The 23,291-nt window shown below is 40.0% G+C and overlaps 1 protein-coding gene across 1 annotated transcript in view; it reads left to right on the plus strand.

Annotated features, from left to right (window-relative positions):
* Positions 1 to 23,291, plus strand: part of CTNNAL1 (catenin alpha like 1) — a 225,483-nt gene that overhangs the window by 122,411 nt on the left and 79,781 nt on the right. Inside the window, exons 3-7 of the mRNA XM_044294669.1 lie at positions 95 to 282; positions 3,340 to 3,459; positions 3,957 to 4,046; positions 5,456 to 5,626; positions 14,259 to 14,459. Of these exons, the coding sequence (XP_044150604.1) occupies positions 95 to 282; positions 3,340 to 3,459; positions 3,957 to 4,046; positions 5,456 to 5,626; positions 14,259 to 14,459 (770 nt within the window). The remainder of the gene's footprint in view (positions 1 to 94; positions 283 to 3,339; positions 3,460 to 3,956; positions 4,047 to 5,455; positions 5,627 to 14,258; positions 14,460 to 23,291) is intronic.

The following is a 23,291-nucleotide window of genomic DNA, read 5'->3' on the forward strand; positions in this document are numbered from 1 at the left end:
CCGATATTTTTTAGTTCCACTGTGTATATGATATAATAAATCTGCTATTTGCAGTCATGAATCCATAGATGTTATATGCCTTTTCTGTTTGCAGGTGAAACCATAGCACAGTTGACAAGTATGAACATTGGGGAACATCTTGACCCCGAAGGGCGCGTTATGATTTTTACTGATAAGACTGGAGTGGTAAAAGCTGCTAGACTTCTGCTGTCTTCAGTTACTAAGGTGCTGGTGTTGGCAGACAGGATCGTCGTTAAACAAATTATCACTTCCCGAAACAAGGTACTTAGGTTTCTTTTAATGGGCACAATCCATTTGCAGAAGAGAGATGTGTTTTCGCAGTTTATCGATGACATCAGATTATATTTTTTCTCTGAGTAAACAAGCATTGCAGGCAAATAGTCGTTTATCTTTTCCGAAGTGTTACTGCTTCCATGTTGTAAAGTGTGACACATTGCGAAAAAATTGCCACTATTAGAAGTGGTTGTGTTGTACATGTTAACCCTTACGTGGCTATGTTGCATCACAGAGTAAAATGTTGTCACTCATAATGCTACATTCTAATAAACCATGGATATAGTTAAGTTTCACTATTTACATGTGGCACTGCCCAAATAAATGGGTCAATCAGAAACTGCCTATTTATTTCTATGGAAAATTACCTAGATGAGATACAAAAGATGATGTTGGCGTCCGGGACACAGACTGGTATCTAAAGGCAGACCTCAGAAGTGCATTAGGTAATCTGAAAGTGAAATGGGCGATTTCTAGTTTACATCAGCGTTCAGCCTTTCTATTCTGCTCCGTTATAGGAGCAGGAAAGCGGAAAGGACGGATTTGGCACATAACTGAGCCCACGGGCCCCATAGACTATAATGGGGTCCGCTAGGTTTCCGCTCAGAGATTTTTGAAGCGGAGACAATAGTTGTGCATGCAGGACTTTTGTCTCTGCTTCAAAAATCTTCCTCTGAGTGGAAACCTAAAGGACCCCATTATAGTCTATGGGGTATGTAGGCTCCGTTCGGCTTAGTTTTGTGCCGAACCCGTCCTTTCCATTCTCCTGTTCCTATAACGGAGCAGAAGAACGGAAAGGCTGAACGCTGATGTGAACCCAGCCTTAGAGGAGTTTGGACCAGACGTCCAAGGAGGGGAAGCTTCGTTGGTGGAATTTTCACTTTTTTATAAAATGTTCACGTCTTGCTTTTCTAAGCTATTTTATGTAATGTCTTCATCTGGTGACCAAATAAATTGTTATAAAAAAAAAAAGTAGTGACGGTTGATGTCCAATAGGTGTCTAAGCTCACACATATTAATATAGTGACATGCCTATTTGCTGAAATGTATTTCATTGCAGTTTTTAAGTTCATGCCTCAATATAATCATTTGTTTTTTAGAATTCACACAGTGTAACCTAGTTCATTCAGCAAGATATAAAACGTAAAAAGGTTATTTTGGACAATGTATTTGTATTCAAAGAGTCTTCTAACTTTTTACTATTGATGACCTGTTCTCAGGATCAAGCGGCAGAACTCCTTTCTTCTTTGATTTTATTTACTGTAACTAGTTTAATAAGGCGGCTTCACATGTCCATAACCGGCTCGGCTGTTTCATAGAGTACTGAAAGTACAGCTATTACCCAGCTGGACTATTGATTGTAGCCGCTGGATAGGAGTACGAATCGTAGAAAGCTTGTTCCGCTAGATTGGAAACGACTTTGTTACTGGCTTCCATTGATTCAGAGACTGCTTGTCCAATAATAAGACAACATTGCCATTATCTGTTGAAGCGGTTGTAACAGATTAATCACTACTTTAGCATAAATAAGTGAAGCTTTATATTTTGCTGAATGTCCTGTGTCCAACAGTGCCATCACAGGAAAATTATGCATCACATAGTGCCAATCGGGCTTTCCATGTAAGGAATGGATATGCATGGTCCTCCATTAAGAAAGAGGTGTAATCAATGTCCAATAGCTAATAGACGAAAGTGCTGGATAAGGGACCCCACTGTATGGCAATATTGTATTACATTGTGCAAAGAACCTAAATAATCCAGAGGAACTCTGTAAGTGTCCTTCACGTCCATAATTGTTGATTATCTGAAGGGGTTTTTCAGAATCGCAATGTATCCCCTACCCACATAAGTGTAAATGTGTCTGATAGCTAATCCCACTGGTGGAACCCCCACCATTCACAAAAATAGGCATCCCATGTCTCCCATTCGAACGGATTGACAATAAAACACAGTGGTCTGTTATCTTTGTCAGTTCCTTAGACTGGGAACAGAGCAGCACTGGCATGTCCGACCGCCTACACAAGTAATGCCATTCCCTGTGGATCGGGGGTACACTTTGATTCTGGAAAAGCCCCTAAGTGAGTAACAAGCAGTAATCTACATATTGATTATATGTATTACCTTAAAAATAAAAAATAAACACTTGGGCAGAATATTATGCATAGTACTGTTTATACATTTCTATATAATATAAAGATTGCATTATTTCTAGTAGCTATCTGTTATTCTCCCATGTGGATTTGGTATTCGTCCATGGCGAAAAATATCCTTGCATCCTGGCTCCAAAACAGTTAAATTGTATAACTTCTTTTACATCCTGATAATGTGATGTGCATTATAGGGTACCTATGTGAGATTTTCCATTGCAGTGAGAAGCAATACATGTATTTGATGTCATTTTCAGTCACATACAAAATTCCATTGCTCTTGTACTCTTGAAATGTGATGGCAGCAACAGATGAAATAAAACCCATGTACAATCATACCTGGCCCTCCCTATACTGCGGCAGATAATATTTATAGGTAGCTGTCTTACAGACCACAGTGTGTAATATGCATAAATCACCCTGTGAATAATGCAGATATACAGTATGTGATAAGGATTTCATCTACGATAGTGTGTTTGAGCCCTTCAGCCAGATTTTTATACTTTGCTACGTGTGTTGGTTAACAAGGAAGTGCCCCAATCAAGATCAATGGCAAAAGCATGACATGGGCTCTATGTTCAGATATTTTTTATTTGTTTTATTCAAGACCATATTGAACTCATTCACTGCCAATCACACCTACAAATATTTCTGAAACCTACATCATATGACCGATCATTACTGATGTCTGGCGGCAGTTTGTGGTTCTGTTCCCTAGCCGTAAGGGTAGAATAGTTCAATTGCTGTCGATTTGAAGTTGTCAGATAAGTCACCACTTCTTAAATTATGGTTCATAAGCATTTGTGTATGAAAGTCGGTATGTGAGCAGACCATGTGATTATTAGAAGGAGAAGGATTAAAGACTTGTATATGAAGGAATACAATTGTTCTCTTCCAGGTTCTTGCAACCATGGAGCATCTTGAGAAAGTGAGCAGCTTTCAAGAGTTTGTTCAGATATTCAGTCAGTTTGGGAATGAAATGGTGGAGTTCGCCCACCTTACCGGAGATCGGCAAAATGTATGTATAACATAGTTTGCAATTCATTTAGGACTGGGTTTAATGACCATCAGTTTATGGTTATGTCACACAAAAAAAAAGTTAATCAAAATGAAACCTGCGCCGGTTATGCTAAAGGTTACTATGGCATTACTGTTTTTCCTTGCTGTAGATGTGCTCTACTTCCTTCTGGGTTAGTGAACAAAGCTTCCGGCTTATTCATCCATAGTATCCATATGTTCCCCCCCATTCACTTAATAAGCCGAAAGGGTGTCCTCTGGGCCCCCTATGGGTCAGTATTTGTTAGTATACCGTTTATATTGCTGTATAGAATAATGTATGGACAGTTTTAGAGTATGCGAGGCCATACTGAATAACATGGGGAATGTTAACACCCAAGTGAATAACAGGACCATCACAATGCAGAGTTCTAAATTACAACTATTAAAAAAAAAAAAGTTTGTTATTAACTTATTCTGAAGGCAAAAATCATGCTCTCGATAACTTTTTTTTCCAAGGACTTAAAAAGTGAGAAGAAAAAAGCAAGTATGGCTGCTGCTAGAGCTGTGCTAGAGAAGTGTACCATGATGCTGCTCACAGCTTCCAAGGTAAGATTACTATATTTATCTGCTGAGAGGTGAGGTATCACATATTGTTTTTCTAAAGGTATTGTAGATACAGAAGTGCATGTCGGATTCATTTCCAGATCAGGGGGAAACATATATACAATCTAGAATTATTGTGTACATGACCCACTATGTAATGCAGTTACATCAACCTTCTCCATAATTGACTGCGGTGGCTTATTTAAAGGGAAACTAACAGCTCATTTTTGTCATATAAACTGCCCACAGTATTTTTGCAATATGTTCTTCTTGCCCCTTTTCTCTTCCAACGTAAATGTGCTGAGAATGAAGTTAAAGGGAACCTGTCACCTCCCAAATGCATGTAAACCCGCCAGCAGTACCTCAGGGTTGCCCGCAGTGTGATACTAATCATACTTTTCACCCTGCAGTCCGATGCTGCATAAGGTCAGAAAACGTTCTTTTATCCTCCGTCTGCGCTAATATACATGTCGGCTTGAAGTCAAGGGCGCAGCGGCCTCCTTGCTTCAAGTCAAGGTAACCACGTCCCCTCTTGCCTTTGAGTGACAGCCTGCAGTTCAGCTTCGCTTTCCGAAGTCTCGCGCATTTGCGGTGCCCTCTGTTTTACTGCGTGATCCCATGTCAGGGCATGGTATCACGCAGTAAAATAGAGGGCACCGCGCATTTGTGAATCCAGTGCTGGGGTGAGATAGAAAGTGTACTAGAGCTAGAAGCAGCTGCTGTAACCTGATCCTTTAAAGAGATGCTTGTTCTGCTCTTAAAAGGGTTATCCAGAAATGATAATGATAACCTATCCTCAGGATAGGTTATCATTATCACATTGGCAGGGGTCTCCTCCGGCCAATCAGCTGTTACAGGGAGCTGCTGCATTCATCTGAGCGCTGTGGACTGCCAGCAGCTTACCAAACACAGCACCATACAGATTATAGCAGCTGTGCTTCGTATTACAGCTCAGCCCCATTCACTTCTATGGGGCTGAGCTACAACTAGGCCATGTGACTGATGTACAGGGACATCACATGGCCTAGGAGGAGGCTGCGGCACTCAGGGAGTGCCTGACCTCTTCTATCAGCTGATCAGTGGGGATCCTGGGGATCTTCCATAGGATAGTTCATCAATATAATTTACCTGATTAACCCTTTAAGAGAGATTTTATCTTTGAATTGAGGATGACTGATCAGTTCAGAATGCGTAGAAAGTATTTTACTCCTTAGTTTCTAATAAGATTGGTGAGCTAGATTAAGAAAGAACTGCTTTATGGTAGTACTAGGGCAACCCTTTTACAAATCTTTTTGTATGTATTAGATGTACAAAAAATACATTTTCTTTATGATTTTTAAAAAAAATCACAATTTGAACCAAGGTAGGATTTTTCCTATATATCTAACTTGCACTTTTGTATTTCTCATTAGACCTGTCTAAGGCATCCTGATTGTGAGTCAGCACGTATTAATAAAGAAGGAGTCTTCCAAAGAATGAGAGTGGCACTAGAGCAGGTAATTGAAATTGTTACTGACTCACGACCTAATGGAGAGCCTGAAATTGCACCAGTCAGTATCTACATTGGAATTAGAGAATTCAAGGTGAGAAAACATCATCATTTTACAAATAATTTTTTCCTGATAGAGATTCCAACTATCCTCATTCAAAATGTATCATCCCTTTGAAGTTGTTAAAGAACCCATACTAGACAAGTTAGTGTGATCAGTTCATTACATATATATACTACATGGACAACTGAATTAGGACATACCGTACTTCTTAATTCATTAAGGCTTTTAATTTAGTCCCATTGCCACAAAAGTATGAAATCCAGCCCCTAGCCATGCAGTCTGCCTTTACAAATATTTCTGAAAATAGTGGGTAGTTCTAAAGAGCTCACTGAGTACAGGAGCTATACTGTAATAGGCTGTTCATGATAGATCTTCCCTCCTAGACATTCCACGATCAGCTGGGATTGGTATTATTGCAAAGTGGAAGTGTTTAGGAACCACAGCAATTCGGCCACGAAGTGGTAGACCACGTAAAGTTACAGAGCGTGGTCACCGAGTGCTGAGGCGCGTAGTGCATAAAATGCATAGTGCATATAATTTACTCCCTCCACACAGCAGATGAGCCCCCAGGTCAGTGAGTTGTGTAAACATGTAGAAGAGGACCCTTTCTCTTCTACGTTATGTGACCCCTGTAATGTAACCCATGTACGCAAAAAATGCATTGGTAAAAAAATTCAAAAAACGGCATTAAAAAAATGACTTCTGGAAACTTTGGATGCCCAACTTGAAAAATAGTGCAAAACCCCCCTCCTTGGGGGTTACATTATGTGCCAAAAATAAATTAACCCTTCCCAGCACTACCTTTACATTATGTGGGTTGTATGGAGCAGGCTCACACAGCGGGTGCTGGCAGTGTTTGAGTTTGGAGATGACTCTGATCCTGGTCATATAACCTGTTAGATGCCACCGTCAACAGGGACTGTGGCATCTGTGGGGTTAGGTAAAGGAGAAAAAAAAAAAGGAGGGTGGTTAGTGTCTATTCTTCAATAGAAGAGGTTCGAGAGTGTCCAGCAGGGCGCCAGAGGAGGGACCTGTGAAGTTTTTTAACAAAGGCGAACGTTGTGTATATCCGTGTCTTTGGTGTCAGAGGGATAATTGGCTGCCAGGGGGAAAAAAAACCATCAGGGGGGGGGGGGTCCCCTAATGGATAGGATATAAGCTAAAGAGACAGCACAAAAAAAATATTTTTTTACCCCTTTGAGAGGCGCCACCATCCATCCCTCTCTCTGATGAGAAGTGTATATTAAAATATAACTTTTAGTAGGTTATCTTCAAAGGATTTTTTCCTTTTTGTATATATCTTAAAATTGAAGTTACTAGCACATATGTAAAAAGACTCAATTAGAGGTTAATCAAATGATGTCATAACATGAATTAAAAAATAAAAGCAATTTTGACTCACTTCACCCAGGAGGTATTGGATGGGATAAGCACAAAACACCCACCGAATAACCTCCTGCGCCTGGGTCACCTAAAAGATCTCACGTAATGACAGCAGTCTAGTCGAGCCTCTTGTCATCTTGTCAATCGTCTTTTATTGAACCACAGGGTGGGGTGAAGGTATCTTGCGCAACGCGTTTCGGGGTATAAGAAAACCCCTTCATCAAGAGCATATGACATCATACATCTTTTCGGGGGTATAAATACATAAAAACGGGGGAAAACGTCACTTCCGGTTTGAGCTCCAGCATGGAGCGCATCGGAAGTGACGTTCCCCCCGCCTTACATAAGAATAATGTTCCATGAGAATCAGAGAATACAGGTTAATAGTTACAGATTAAAAGTCAATGGTTGGAATATACATCATTGTAGCTACACTGCAATTGGAGATGCCTTATAGTTTGGGGAACAGTGTTCTTTTTCGGGTGAAAGGGCGGAGTCCCCAGCGTCACTTCCGGTTTTCGCTCCATCCAGGAACGGACCGGAGGTGTCGCCCTTTTATAGTTACAGGTTGGGGCTAAAGTAGTTCGGAGCCTGAGCGGCTAGTACCTGCAGCATTTGTCAAATGCTGTTTCTTCGTTTTGGATGGGTTGGAGCTGGCGTCGGAACATCACTTCCGGTATGCGCTCCAGCTTGGAACGCACCGGAAGTGACGTTCTCCCTACTCAACACCAGACTGTCTCGGCTAGGGAAAGATAAAAGTGCTTGCATTCTCTTTTACATGGTTACATACGGTATATTATAGTCCAGAATCTTATGGCCAGAAGTATGTTTATAATTTTCATATCTATGTTCTATATTGGAAAAGCTACAGCACTTCCGGTTTGCGTTCCACTTTGGAACGCATTGGTGATCTCAACTGTATACAATGCACTGTAACTGGAGATATATTCGTTTTATATTAAACTGATGTATTTTTATATAAAAGCAAGGTATAGATATAGAACAATGGAGATTAAGCGTAGTGGTTAAATATCAAATATATATACAGTACAGACCAAAAGTTTGGACACACCTTCTCATTCAAAGAGTTTTCTTTATTTTCATGACTATGAAAATTGTAGATTCACACTGAAGGCATCAAAACTATGAATTAACACATGTGGAATTATATACATAAAAAAAAGTGTGAAACAACTACAAATGTCATATTCTAGGTTCTTCAAAGTGGCCACCTTTTGCTTTGATTACTGCTTTGCACGCTCTTGGCATTCTCTTGATGAGCTTCAAGAGGTAGTCACCTGAAATGGTCTTCCAACAGTCTTGAAGGAGTTCCCAGAGATGCTTAGCACTTGTTGGCCCTTTTGCCTTCACTCTGCGGTCCAGCTCACCCCAAACCATCTCGATTGGGTTCAGGTCCGGTGACTGTGGAGGCCAGGTCATCTGGCGCAGCACCCCATCACTCTCCTTCATGGTCAAATAGCCCTTACACAGCCTGGAGGTGTGTTTGGGGTCATTGTCCTGTTGAAAAATAAATGATAGTCCAACTAAACGCAAACCGGATGGAATAGCATGCCACTGCAAGATGCTGTGGTAGCCATGCTGGTTCAGTATGCCTTCAATTTTGATTAAATCCCCAACAGTGTCACCAGCAAAGCACCCCCTCACCATCACACCTCCTCCTCCATGCTTCACGGTGGGAACCAGGCATGTAGAGTCCATCCATTCACCTTTTCTGCGTCGCACAAAGACACGGTGGTTGGAACCAAAGATCTCAAATTTGGACTCATCAGACCAAAGCACAGATTTCCACTGGTCTAATTTCCATTCCTTGTGTTCTTTAGCCCAAACAAGTCTCTTCTGCTTATTGCCTGTCCTTAGCAGTGGTTTCCTAGCAAATATTCTACCATGAAGGCCTGATTCACACAGTCTCCTCTTAACAGTTGTTCTAGAGATGTGTCTGCTGCTAGAACTCTGTGTGGCATTGACCTGGTCTCTAATCTGAGCTGCTGTTAACCTGCGATTTCTGAGGCTGGTGACTCGGATGAACTTATCCTCCGCAGCAGAGGTGACTCTTGGTCTTCCTTTCCTGGGGGCGGTCCGCATGTGAGCCAGTTTCTTTGTAGCGCTTGATGGTTTTTGTGACTGCACTTGGGGACACTTTCAAAGTTTTCCAAATTTTTCAGACTGACTGACCTTAATTTCTTAAAGTAATGATGGCCACTCGTTTTTCTTTACTTAGCTGCTTTTTTCTTGCCATAATACAAATTCTAACAGTCTATTCAGTAGGACTATCAGCTGTGTATCCACCTGACTTCTCCACAACGCAACTGATGGTCCCAACCCCATTTATAAGGCAAGAAATCCCACTTATTAAACCTGACAGGGCACACCTGTGAAGTGAAAACCATTTCAGGTGACTACCTCTTGAAGCTCATCAAGAGAATGCCAAGAGTGTGCAAAGCAGTCATCAAAGCAAAAGGTGGCTACTTTGAAGAACCTAGAATATGACATATTTTCAGTTGTTTCACACTTTTTTGTTATGTATATAATTCCACATGTGTTAATTCATAGTTTTGATGCCTTCACTGTGAATCTACAAATTTCATGGTCATGAAAATAAAGAAAACTCTTTGAATGAGAAGGTGTGTCCAAACTTTTGGTCTGTACTGTATATATATATATAAAAAATTATACAAAAAAAAATGTATATATTAAAAAAATATGCTAAAAATACTAAAAATGTTGAAAAAAAACCTTGATGAATAAACATCATGTTTGTCTATACATCAAAAGGTCTTTGATGGTGGTATACATATTTATTGTATATTCAATATTCACTTTGGTTTAAAATATATAGGAAACAAAAAAAGGAGTATATATGTCTGAGTGTTCTAAAGCATAATTGTTGGTGCACTGGTCTATTGGTTATTTGGGAAGAAAACATTTCATACAGTCTAATCAACAAAGGGAAGGTATTCTAGTAGTTTGAGTATTCTAGGGTCTCATTAAGTCCAAAAGGAACAAGCGTGTTAAGTTTATAAATCCAGTGCATTTCTTTGCGACAGAGTTGCTGATAGGTAAATGTCTGTTCTAGCGGTGAAACCCTCAAGCTAGATGGATCACTATTGTGTATCTCTGTGTAGTGTCGCGAGACGCTGTGGGTGAGGATGCTGCGTCTAATGTTTGAGCGGTGCTCATTGATCCTCTCTTTGACTGTCTGGGTGGTTCTTCCGATATACTTTAAACCACATGGACAGTAGAGGAGGTAGATGACATTTTTTGACCCACAATTCAGTTCCTGTTTGATGGTCCAAGGGGACCCATCTTAGATTTTTTTAGGGTTAGGGATGTTAACTGTTTTGACTCCATGGGAGATCATTGGGCAGCAGAGGCATTTTTTGAGGGACATTTACGTATCCCCATCTTATCTGAACAATCGATGGGGGTAGTCACGGGATTCATGGTAAGTTTTGGACAAGAGGGGGCAATCACATTTTTTAGGGTTTTTGCTCTTCTAAATGTAATTGAGGGGTGTTTTGGTAGAATTTTTTTGAGAAGGATGCACCAATGTTTAGTAAGGGTTTGTCTGATGTTGGCGTGATGAATGTTATACCGGGTGATGAGGTCATCCAGTATATTAATCAGGTGGGAGGAGTCTCTGAGGTAGGAGGGACGTTTGAGGACCTATTTCTGAAGGTATTTGTCGATGTATGCTGAAAGGTTAGAAGTGAGGGAATTAATGCCAGAGATGATTGGCCTACCAGGTGGGCATGTGATAGATTTATGGATTTTTGGAAGAAAATAAAACCGGGCTATTGTCGGGTGGGTATTGAAAACAAAAGATTTTTCATTTTTATTTAGAATTCCTGTGCTATATCCTGAATCGATCAAGATTTGTAATTCTTTTTTGAAACTTGGAGTGGGATCTTCATTAATGATGCTGTAGTACTCAGCATCTAATAGAATTCTCAGTGATTCTTCTAAATAATAGTTTTGGTCCATAATGACCTATACCCCCTCCCTTATCTGCACTTTTTATTACCACAGAGATACATAATAGTGATCCATCTAGCTTGAGGGTTTCACCGCTAGAACAGACATTTACCTATCAGCAACTCTGTCGCAAAGAAATGCACTGGATTCATAAACTTAACACGCTTGTTCCTTTTGGACTTAATGAGACCCTAGAATACTCAAACTACTAGAATACCTTCCATTTGTTGATTAGAGTATATGAAATGTTTTCTTCCCAAATAACCAATAGACCAGTGCACCAACAATTATGCTTTAGAACACTCGCACATATATATACTCCTTATTTTTTTTCTATATATTTTAAACCAAAGTGAATATTGAATATAAAATAAATATGTATACCACCATCAAAGACCTTTTGATGTATAGACAAACATGATGTTTATTCATCAAGGTTTTTTTTCAACATTTTTAGTATTTTTAGCATATTTTTTTAATATATATATATATATATATATATATATATATATATATATATATATTTTTGTATCATTTTTTATATATATATATATATATATATATATATATATATTATATATTTTTTTTTAAAAATAATGTATTTTTTGTAGAAATGTATTTTTACACAAATAGTCTCAATACTATCTTAATATATTTATATCTATGGTTATTTTTATATTTATAAATATTTATATAGGTTTTCCTTGACACACTACTATCTATATATATATATATATATATATATATATATATATTTGATATTTAACATTTAACCACTACGCTTAATCTCCATTGTTCTATATCTATACCTTGCTTTTATATAAAAATACACCAGTTTAATATAAAACGAATATATCTCCAGTTACAGTGCATTGTATACAGTTGAGATCACCAATGCGTTCCAAGGTGGAACGCAAACCGGGAGTGCTGTAGCTTTTCCAATATAGAACATAGATATGAAAATTATAAACATACTTCTGGCCATAAGATTCTGGACTATAATATACCGTATGTAACCATGTAAAAGAGAATGCAAGCACTTTTATCTTTCCCTAGCCGAGACAGTCTGGTGTCGAGTAGGGAGAACGTCACTTCCGGTGCGTTCCAAGCTGGAGCACTTACCGGAAGTGATGTTCCGACACCAGCTCCAACCCATCCAAAACGAAGAAACAGCATTTGACAAATGCTGCAGGTACTAGCCGCTCAGGCTCCGAACTACTTTAGCCCCAACCTGTAACTATAAAAGGGCGACACCTCCCGGTCCGTTCCTGGATGGAGCGAAAACCGGAAGTGACACTGGGGACTCCGCCCTTTCACCCGAAAAAAAACCCACTGTTCCCCAAACTATAAGGCATCTCCAATTGCAGTGTAGCTACAATGATGTATATTCCAACCATTGACTTTTAGTCTGTAACTATTAACCTGTATTCTATGATTCTCATGGAACATTATTCTTCTGTAAGGCGGGGGGAACGTCACTTCCGGTGCGCTCCATGCTGGAGCTCAAACCGGAAGTGATGTTTTTCTCCGGTTTTTGGCGTTCTTTCTTCAAACATCTTATGTATTTATACCCCTGAAAAGATGTGATGTCATATGCTCCTGATGAAATGGTTTTCTTATACCCCAAAACGCGTTGAGCAAGATACCTTCACCCCACCCTGTGGTTCAATAAAAGACGATTGACAAGAGGTTCGACTGGACTGCTGTCATTACGTGAGATCTTATAGGCGACCCAGGCGCAGGAGGTTATTCGGTGGGTGTTTTGTGCTTATCCCATCCAATACCTCCTGGGTGAAGTGAGTCAAAATTGCTTTTATTTTTTAATTCATGTTATGACATCATTTGACTAACCTCTAATTGAGTCTTTTTACATATGTGCTAGTAACTTCAATTTTAATATATATACAAAAAGGAAAAAATCCTTTGAAGATAACAACCTACTAAAAGTTATATTTTAATATACACTTCTCATCAGAGGGATGGTGGCGCCTCTCAAAGGGGTAAAAAATATTTTTTTGTGCTGTCTCTTTAGCTTATCTGTGGGGTTAGACAGAGGGAAGGTTCTCCCATGGTGATATTGTGGGGCTCAGATTGTTATCTTTTTTTGTTTGTTTGTTATGAAGGCTACCAGTACTGTCATAGCGAGCTGAGCTGCCTGAAAAGCCATGCAAATTCAAAGAATAAAAAACCTTATTGTCCAGAATCCAGTTTTTTGGCGCTGCAGGATTTATAGAAGTAGGCCACCTTCACTGCAAACAAGTTCAGATATCTAGATCTGCGCTGCCGATATCAATGACCAAAAATCCAAAGCAGCTGGGAAGACCAAGTTCCTCCTCTCCACACAAGCACACAGACAATCACTGCAAGCTGGCCATGTTGCCTCTTTCTCTCCTGGTTTCCTTCTCCTATAATCCCTCTGAGAGACAAACCAGATAAGATCCAAGATGGTGAAGTACTGCAACACTAGGTTTAGCCAAGGATATTTATTATACTTGCAGGATATTATATAAAACACACATGTAATCAATGTTATTCAATCTTAAATAACACCTCTATTTGCATATGGGGTGGGTCTTACATAGCTTATTCAAATGTTAAAATTGCCAATTCCTTAAGCCTCATGCAGACGTCCGTGTAACACGGTCCATGAGATAACGGACTGGCATTGCTGGAGCGCACGGCGTCATAGCAACCAATGACGCCATGCACTCCTGCAATGCCAGTCTGGTATCTCACGGACCGTCTTCCACGGACGTCTGCATGAGGCTTTATAAATCACAAGTACCAATAAATAAAACAGACCTTAATTAATTAAAAAAATCTTTTGAAGGAGCAGGAGTCTCCTGCCTTTCTGTAAGTGTGATTTATCCCTCCTTATTAGCTTTCTGAACTCCCTAGAAGAAAACAAACATAGTGGGAAGTGCTACTGAGAGAAATAGATCTAGCTATGCAGCTGAAATGGGATAATATGGCAGAAAGAGACTTTAGGGAAGTCCAAACATAACTGCTCCTGCAGAGTTCTGATTGTATAAAGAGGCACAGCCATTATGCAAACGTTCTTTTTTTAAATTGAGGTGCGCTTTAAGGCCTTTTTAGGCCTGGTCATTAAGGGGTTAAAGCTATAAAATGTTAAGGTATACATTACCCTTGTTCTGACTTTGCTTAAAAAAAGTTGTTGACAAGATAAAAAATTATTTTTTTTGAAAGTATGGCTCAATGTACATCTAAAAAAGCTTATTTTGTGAAGATTTCCTCTATATTTGATTGTTTTTATATTCCCTTCTAGGGTAAAGTTGAAGGACTTAGAGATAACCTGTATTTCCTCTCGAAGGAGAATCTTTCCACTATGTTAGAAGTAATTTTGGAGCATACAGAGGACTTCACAGACTCTGCTTATACTAGCCATGAAAATAGAGAACGCATTCTGGAATTGTCTAACCAAACCAAGATGGAGCTAGAACAACTGGTTTCAGTGTGGATGCAAGCTGTAAGAGCTTTTTAACAAAGTAATTCTTTTTATATTCTGAAAAATCCTCTTTCTACTTGACCTTTACAGTTCTTCATGTGTTGAAAGTTATACAGTGTAGCCTCTCCAGAATACTATCCCTCTATCTACAAATTTTCTGTGGCAGATTTTCATTTGCATCTATATAACAAGGTGGCATTCTCTACATCTACACGAAAGAAGGTGCCTATACCAACATAGAAGGGGATTACTGTAGGAGCATTAAGATGGTGGAACTCGCTGCCAGAGGACATTGTCATAGCAAACTCACTAATACTCACAAATTGAGATAAAAAAGGCTTGGATGTCGTTCTTGAGTGTCATAATATGGCATGTTATTGTTACTAGATTTATGGACGTGGGACATTTATCTAGAGAGATTCTGATTGCCAGATTTGGAAAGGAATGTTTTTCCATATGATGTGGAAAATTGTTTACTAGCGCATTTCAATTTTTTACTTCCTCTGGATCAACATTGCAGGATGGTGGGATGAACTGGATGGACATGCATCTTTTTTTTTTTTGTTGTCTAGAACTGAACGGAGATGTAAATCATTTTACTCCTCTGGTAAGCATAGGTTAAAGGGGTTTTCCCATCTCAGACAATGGGGGCATATCACGACTATCTCATAAACTGAGCCGGCAAAGTGAAGGAGGGTGCATGCATGGCCGCCCTCCATTCATTTCTATGAGACCACCGAAAATATCCGAATGATGGCTCAGCTATTTCCGTCAGCCCCATTGGAGTGAATGGAAGCGGTGTCTGTGCAAGCACTTTGCATTCATTTTTATGGGTCCGATGGAAATAGCCAAGCCAGCGGCCCTTTAGAAATGAATGGAGGGTAGCTGTGCATGCGCTATGCGCCCTCCTTCACTTTGCCGGTTAAGTTTACGAGATAGGTGCAGGTCCCACCTCTGTCAGACATTGGGGGCTTATACTCCTTTAATAGAATTTGACTTAAAGGAAATGTAAAGCTTCTTATTTTTATCTAGTATGTATTAGCTGTTGTCACTTTGGGTCAGGCTCTGGGTATACTTCATATTACAGTAAGCGTTTAACCTCTTCCTGAGTAGTGGCGTACATTAATGCAGTGGGTGCCATAGCCACTGGGTGCCTGCTGTTTCATACAGAAGACACCCGCGACTAAAGTCCGCGACTGGCGGTAATGCTGATCGTGGACTTTTAATCCTTCAGATGCCGTGGTCAGATGTGACCACGGCATCTGAATGTGCTAAAACCTGGAAGCGCACACTTCGGGGTGTGCTCTGGCTTCCCCCTGGCGGAGATTGTAAGAGCCGGATATATTGTGTGGCAGCTTTAGTCCTCCAAAGGAATGCATTGTAACCCTTATATGCGCCAATGCTAATGCATTGGAGTGTAAGAGAGAAGCAATCTGATGATTTTTTTCCCCCATTATTTAAAATGCAAGCAAAATTATACATATGTGGTATCACTGTAATTGTATTGACCTGGAGAATGAAAGTACAGATGTAGCAGAGTTAGCACTCCAGCTCTTAACTAAAATTTCTTAACTCATCGCATTATCTTGAGACAAAAGCCATTGAAAAGCAATTGAAGGTGTTTGCTTAGATTAGATAACACCACTCAGAAATCTCAGAAAACAGGAGTGTTAACTCTACTCCCCGCCAGTTTTACCTTATAGGGAACACTTTTTTTACAGCTCCCCACTACATCGTATGCAATATTAAATGGTGAAATTAGAAAGTGCAACTTGGCCCAGAAAAACAAGCCCTCATACAGCTATATAAATGGGAAAAAAAAAAAAGTTATTGCCTCAGAAGGACAGGGAGTGAAAAATTAAAAACCCTTCGTGGATGAAGGGGTTGAATGAGGCTGTGCTGCAATTCCATACACAACCCGAGAACAAGTGCGGCACTTTTGGGGGGAAACAAAAGACCCTTTTTTGTAATTTCATACAGCTCCAAACAACTTTTTATATTTTAGAAATACTCTTCATACACTCACTCCTGTTATATGTATGAAAGGGTTGCATCAGACTAATGTCTCATTCATCTACATTGCCTGCATATGAATTTCTGCCCAGTCTTTCAGAGCAGTTGCCCCTTGTGTAACATTCATAACATTGCCCAAGGCACAGTGTCTTCTACTGTCTGCTGTTCTTTATTCTGAATCTGCAAATCTCCGCGCCTGCCAATATTTCACAAAGAGCAGTCATCTGATTTCTAAAGATGGAAATACAGGCCACAAATGTTTGCGGAGACAAGTTTTATAGTGTGATCCTGTTTCCTATCATGTGTTGGTTTAAGTAATAAAATGATTCTTTATAAATCTACAATTGTGCACAATGCTTCTTTATAAAATGACATTGTGCAATCACATACTGTTAAGAATTTACTTCATGTGAGCATCGAAGATGATTCTCGGGAGAAAATATTCTGCTACTTCATCTGATAGAAAGCTGCATGTTCATAGGGTTACTGATGGAGTGAATTCTTTACAACCTGGAAACTGTTCTTAGCAAGCGCCACCTGGTCTAATGGTTAATATTGTTGTTTATGTATATGATGTGTCGTTGGATATTATATAATGTTACTGCTAGATAGTCTATGTGATTTCAACTCTGAAGGCAAATTACAGCAATGCTGTCTAAATTCCAAAGGAGGAAAGTTTAGCCTTGCTCCATTGTCTTGACTTTGCTGTATGAGTATGTCTTTGTTTTCGGAGCTTAGTGTTGCAGTTTAGTTTGCTCATCCTGGTATCAATCAAGGATGACTGCTTCTATTACCATATGAAAGCTGTTTAGTAGCTAGCATGAAACAAGTTATGGTCTGTGACACTTCAGTAGCAGATTGCAAGGCCATCATAATGTGCATTAGCCATAACAAAAGACCATGGTATACAATGCTGTACTTTGAATAATTTAAAATACAAGACCAGTTTTGCTAAAAATCCAATTGTAAAAATGTTTGGTTGTTGTCATTAGACTAATCACACAACCATAGGAAATAATGGTCAATTATGGTTACAAACAAAATGGGTACCCAATATTAAGCAATTATATAGAACAAAAATGGTGTTGACCTTAATTAATACTTAACTTTTAATGTACAATTAAAATAATAGCCCAATAGGGACAATAAACAAACAATCGCACACATTGGTACACCTCAGAATTGCTGAACCATACCACAGGACTATTCTCTTAGGTAATTGACCCTTGATTGTTGTATAGGTAGGGATAGGAGGGGATCCACGTGCTGGGTCTTTTCCCTTACAAGTCCCTACTACAATTACACTATCTATCCCTACACGGGGTGAAAAACGGTCACCCTCAAAAGGACGAGCCCCCCACGTGTCACTCCTGACTCCTAAGGTGTCCCTTCTTGTCCCTGCGCCGCGCCAGTTGACTGCCCAGCTTCGTCAGAGGGAAGGAAACAACCATAAGGGCCCAGGTATAGATAAAGATAACTTTTCCAAGCCTTGGGCCAACTCATCAGGGGACTTCCAACAATATGTCAGCCGTTTATCAACAAACTAAAAGTTCAACTTAACTTCAGAGTGGAGATGAAGGCTCAATTGGATGCAGAGGTATAGTCTGGAAGTCGACATCCATTCCACCACACAAATGGAGGCCCTCCGTTTTCTCATGCTGTATGATGTCCAGCGGGGCTTTATGGCAGCAGCGCATGAGAAGCTGAGCAGCGGCACTTTTTAAAGCCAGTCGCGCTGACCAGTAGCCACTCCCTATCCGGCATGTGACCTGTACTATCACCCATCACATGATCAAAAGTCAGTGACATCACCGTCACGTGGGCTGTCTTGTGACTCGGAAGGGCCAGCGCAGCAATCACATGATGAAAGGGTGGTTGTATCCATCCAATATAGAGCACACCAGCTAAATGACGCTGCTGAGAGGCGTGGTTTGACGGGAGTAGGGATGTCAATCAGGCAACAAGCATCCCCATCACTCCAAACAAGACTGCGCTAAAACATTAATAGCGCTAGTTTATCTAACAGGAGACTGCGGCACAGTGTAGTATATCTGCCTTGTCTAAACAGGGCTTAAAATTGCCAGGATTAAAATGGTCAACAGGTTCTAGAAAAAAATGGGGGCTTATTGGAGGTAATATAACCTCCAACTTTAGCATGTCCACAGAGGGGAGAGAGCATAAATGCAGAGGGGGACCTTGGATACAATCGACGTACATGCACAGAGCTCTGATTGGGCGGATGCAGGAACTGCGCTCACCCGATCAGCTGCAGCTGATTCATGACAGCCAGGCCCCTGATGTATACATCAGCATCTGTGAATACACCAATGGTGGCGTAATAACTTCTTGCATGCTTCAGTCAATGCCACAGGATGCACAGGGTTTGCGGAGGATGCGGTGATGGGGACCCGGTGGCTGCAACAGAAGCCCAACGCCTTACACAGGCATCGGGGCTTGCCTCCTACGGAAGCCTGTGAGACCCAGACCCCTGGCTAGATCTTACAGGCAGGCTGTCAGTGTATTACACTGACAGTCAATGCATTACAATACACAATGTATGGTACTGCATTGTAGAGGGGATCATACGCCCAACAGTTAAAGTGCCACAGAAAAGAAAAAAGAAAAGAAAAACAGACCTTAGGTATTGCTGCATACAAAACGACTGGCTCTATAAAAATATGACGTGCTGCCACGCAGCTTTTACTGTCTGGCAGTTGTTATTGCATGTAATGTTACTATATTATTTGGTATGATCCTTACACCCCTCCTGTTTCTGGCTAGTTGGTTGTTCCCACCCTCCATTTCCTGCTGTAACTCCATTTTGTATAGTTGTTGTGAAGAGTCTGCAGAGTTTGGGAGCTGTGTAACTTCATTAGAAATGTATCTATGAAAAAGCCTCTATGTTCATATCCTTGCTACCTTGAAGCATACAGTGGGATGCAAAAGTTTGGGCAACCTTGTTAATCGTTATGATTTTCTTGTATAAATCGTTGGTTGTTACGATAAAAAATGTCAGTTAAATATATCATATAGGAGACACACACAGTGGTATTTGAGAAGTGAAATGAAGTTTATTGGATTTACAGAAAGTGTGCTATAATTGTTTAAACAAAATCAGGCAGGTGCATACATTTGGGCACTGTTATCATTTTATTGATTCCAAAACCTTTAGAACTAATTCTTGGAACTCAAATTGGCTTGGTAAGCCCAGTGACCCCTGACCTACATACACAGGTGAATCCAATTATGAGAAAGAGTATTTAAGGGGGTCAATTGTAAGTTTCCCTCCTCTTTTAATTTTCTCTGAAGAGTAGCAACATGGGGGTCTCAAAACAACTCTCAAATGACCTGAAAACAAAGATTGTTCACCATCATGGTTTAGGGGAAGGATACCGAAAGCTGTAGCTGAGATTTCAGCTGTCTGTTTCCACAGTTAGGAACATATTGAGGAAATGGAAGACCACAGGCTCAGTTCAAGTTAAGGCTCGAAATGGCAGACCAAGAAAAATCTCAGATAGACAGAAGCAACGAATGGTGAGAACAGTCAGAGTCAACCCGCAGACCAGCTCCAAAGACCTTGTAGGGGATCAGCTCTCTTTCGGGGGTCAGTCTCACAGATATCTTCAGGACACCAAGTTTAAGATCCAAACACTGTGCTTTATTGCGGCACATACGCATAAACATGAACAATAATACAACATAACAAACACTTGCCCGGCTAGGCTCTAACTGAACAAATAGATCCCTGACTCACCTAAGTCCCTGTTCACACCCTGTGAACACATGCGACTTTCTGAGCCAATGTCCCACAGCCTCCTGGCTGTACAGAGCACAGTACGCCCACTGTCTCCAGTCCAGTGTCTCTTGGGGAATCGTGGTCACTCAGCCCTCCTGGCTTGGACCACACTGACAGAGCCTCCAGGCCTCTGTCCACAGGTACCACACTCCCCCCTTTCTGACACTCTGGGAGGTGCCTTATGCCAGGCTGATTACCTCCAGCTTCTCTCACCTGTGGTGGAACAGGGGTGTGGACCGCACTATCCACCCCTTCCTTACCTCCAACCTGCGTGAGACCTGTCACTGTCTCACACCTACAACATCATCTTGCTGCAGATGGAGTCATTGTGCATCGTTCAGCCATTCGGCACACTTTACAGAAGGAGATGCTGTATGCGAGAGTGATGCAGAGGAAGCCTTTTCTCCACCCACAGCACAAAAAGTGCCGCTTGAGGTGGGCTAAAGCACATTTGGACAAGCCAGCTTCATTTTGGAATAAGGTGCTGTGGACTGATGAAACTAAAATTGAGTTATTTGGCCATTATGCATGGAGGAAAAATTACACAACATTCCAAGAAAAACACCTGCTACCTACAGTAAAATATGGTGGTGGTTCCATCATGCTGTGTGGCCAGTGCAGGGACTGGGAATCTTGTCAAAGTTGAGGGATGCATGGATTCCACTCAGTATCAGCAGATTCTGGAGACCAATGTCCAGGAATCGGTGACAAAGCTGAAGCTGTGCCGGGGCTGGATCTTTCAACAAGACAACAACCCTAAACACTGCTCAAAATCCACTAAGGCATTTATGCAGAGGAACAAGTACAACGTTCTGGAATGGCCACAATCTCAGTCCCCAGACCTGAATATAATTGAAAATCTGTGGTGTGACTTAAAGAGAGCTGTCCATGCTCAGAAGCCATCAAACCTGAATAAACTAAAGATGTTTTGTAAAGAAGAATGGTCCAAAAATACCTTCAACCAGAATCCAGACTCTCATTGGAACCTACAGGAAGCTTTTAGAGGCTGTAATTTCTGCAAAAGGAGGATCTACTAAATATTGATTTCATTTCTTTTTTGTGGTGCCCAAATTTATGCACCTGCCTAATTTTGTTTAAACAATTATAGCACACTTTCAGTAAATCCAATAAACTTCATTTCACTTCTCAAATATCACTGTGTGTGTCTCCTATATGATATATATTTAACTGACATTTTTTATCGTAACAACCAACGATTTATACAGGAAAATCATGACAATTAACAAGGTTGCCCAAACTTTCGCATCCCACTGTAAAGAAGCTTTGAAAATCACCTCTGGAGTCTTTATTCATTGAGTAAGCTATCTGTTAAAGTAATCATTCAACCTGCCGCACACATCCTTACAGACTGGGTCTACAAGAAGCCACCATGAATGACATAATCCACCTCGTCAGGTGAATGGTGTATAAAAGAAATAAAAACTGTGCTAAAACAGACATTTTTGGTCACCTTACCTCACAAAGAGTGTAACACCAAGCGATCACATAGTTGTATGTACCCCAAAATAGTACCAAACAGTCACCTCATTCCACAAAAAATGAGCCCCTACAATCTCCCGAAAAATATGGCTTTCATAAAATGACAACACACAAATAATATTTTTTCTTTTCAAAAATGCTTTTACTGTGTAAAACTGAACAAAAAATAATAATAAATGCTAATATCACATTATCTACCCCCCTCAAGTGAATGCAGTAAAAAAAATAAAAACTATGCCAAAACAGCCATTTATTGCTCACCTTGTACCAAAAAGTGTAATATTGAACAATAAAAAAAATCATATGTACCCAAAAATGGCACCGATAGACGTCAACTCTTCCTGCAAGAAACGAGGACCTACACAAGACAATCGGCAGTGAATGTTAAAAAAAAAAAATTGGCTTTCAGAAAATGGAGACACAAATAAGATTTTTTTTTTCAAAAATGTTTTTATTGTGTAAAAATAAAATAAAAAAAATGTATATATTCGCTATCACTGCGTCAGTATTGACCTGCTCTATAAAAATATCACAAAAATAATAATAATAACTGTGCCAAAACAAAAATAGCACCAATATAGTCTACTCTTCCTGCAAAAAACAAGCCCCTAGAGACCTAGACAATACAGTCGGCGCAAAAATTGAGACACAAAAACATGATTTTTTTTAATTTTTGTTCTGTAAAACGGAAAAATAAAAATTTAAAATAGGCTGCCAGTGCAGTCATTTTTTGATTACCTTTAGGGATGAGCGAATCGACTTCAGATTAAACATCCAAAGTCGATTCGCATAAAACTTTGTTTCAATACTGTACGGAGTGAGCGCTCCGGAGCGTACAGTATTAGAATGTATTGGCTCCGATAAGACGAAGTTATTACTTCTCGAAGTCTCGTAATAACTTCATAAGTTGCTTTCTACTGTATAAAAAACATTTCCCGAACTCTGGTTCAGTTCCAAGGTTTTTTTATAGTAGAAATCAATTTATAAAGTTGTTATGCGAAGTCTCACGAGACTTTGCAAATTAATAACTTCAGCTCATTGGAGCCTATACTTTCTGATACAGTACGGAGCACTCGCTCCGTACAGTATTGAAACAAAGTTTTATGTGAATAAAATGTATAATATTGAGCGATAAAAACTCCAAAATTGTAAAAATATCCTGTCGTTTCAAAAATGGGGTCACTTTTTGGGAGTTTCTATGGGAGTCATTATGCTGCTGTTCCATAGTTATTACCACATAAAATGACATGTCAGATTTGCAAAAATCGGCCTGGGATTTAAGGTGAAAAGTGGGTTGGTACTGAAGGAGTAAAGAACACTGAAAGCTTTTTATGTGTGGGACAAGTAGTACTTTCTAGTGGCACCATTTACTATTGCACACTATGTAATGGAAAGCTGGAAAGAAATTTCAAATCGGGTGAAATTGGAAAACACAATTTCCGACCATATAGTTTTTTGTTTTTCATTTTTAAAAAGTTTTCTCTGTGGTAAAACTGAAGTGTTGAATTAATTTCAGTTGTGTATGAAAACGTTAAAAAAAATAA

The sequence above is a fragment of the Bufo gargarizans genome, chromosome 5, assembly GCF_014858855.1.
Source record: "Bufo gargarizans isolate SCDJY-AF-19 chromosome 5, ASM1485885v1, whole genome shotgun sequence".
Taxonomy (NCBI): Eukaryota; Metazoa; Chordata; class Amphibia; order Anura; family Bufonidae; genus Bufo; species Bufo gargarizans.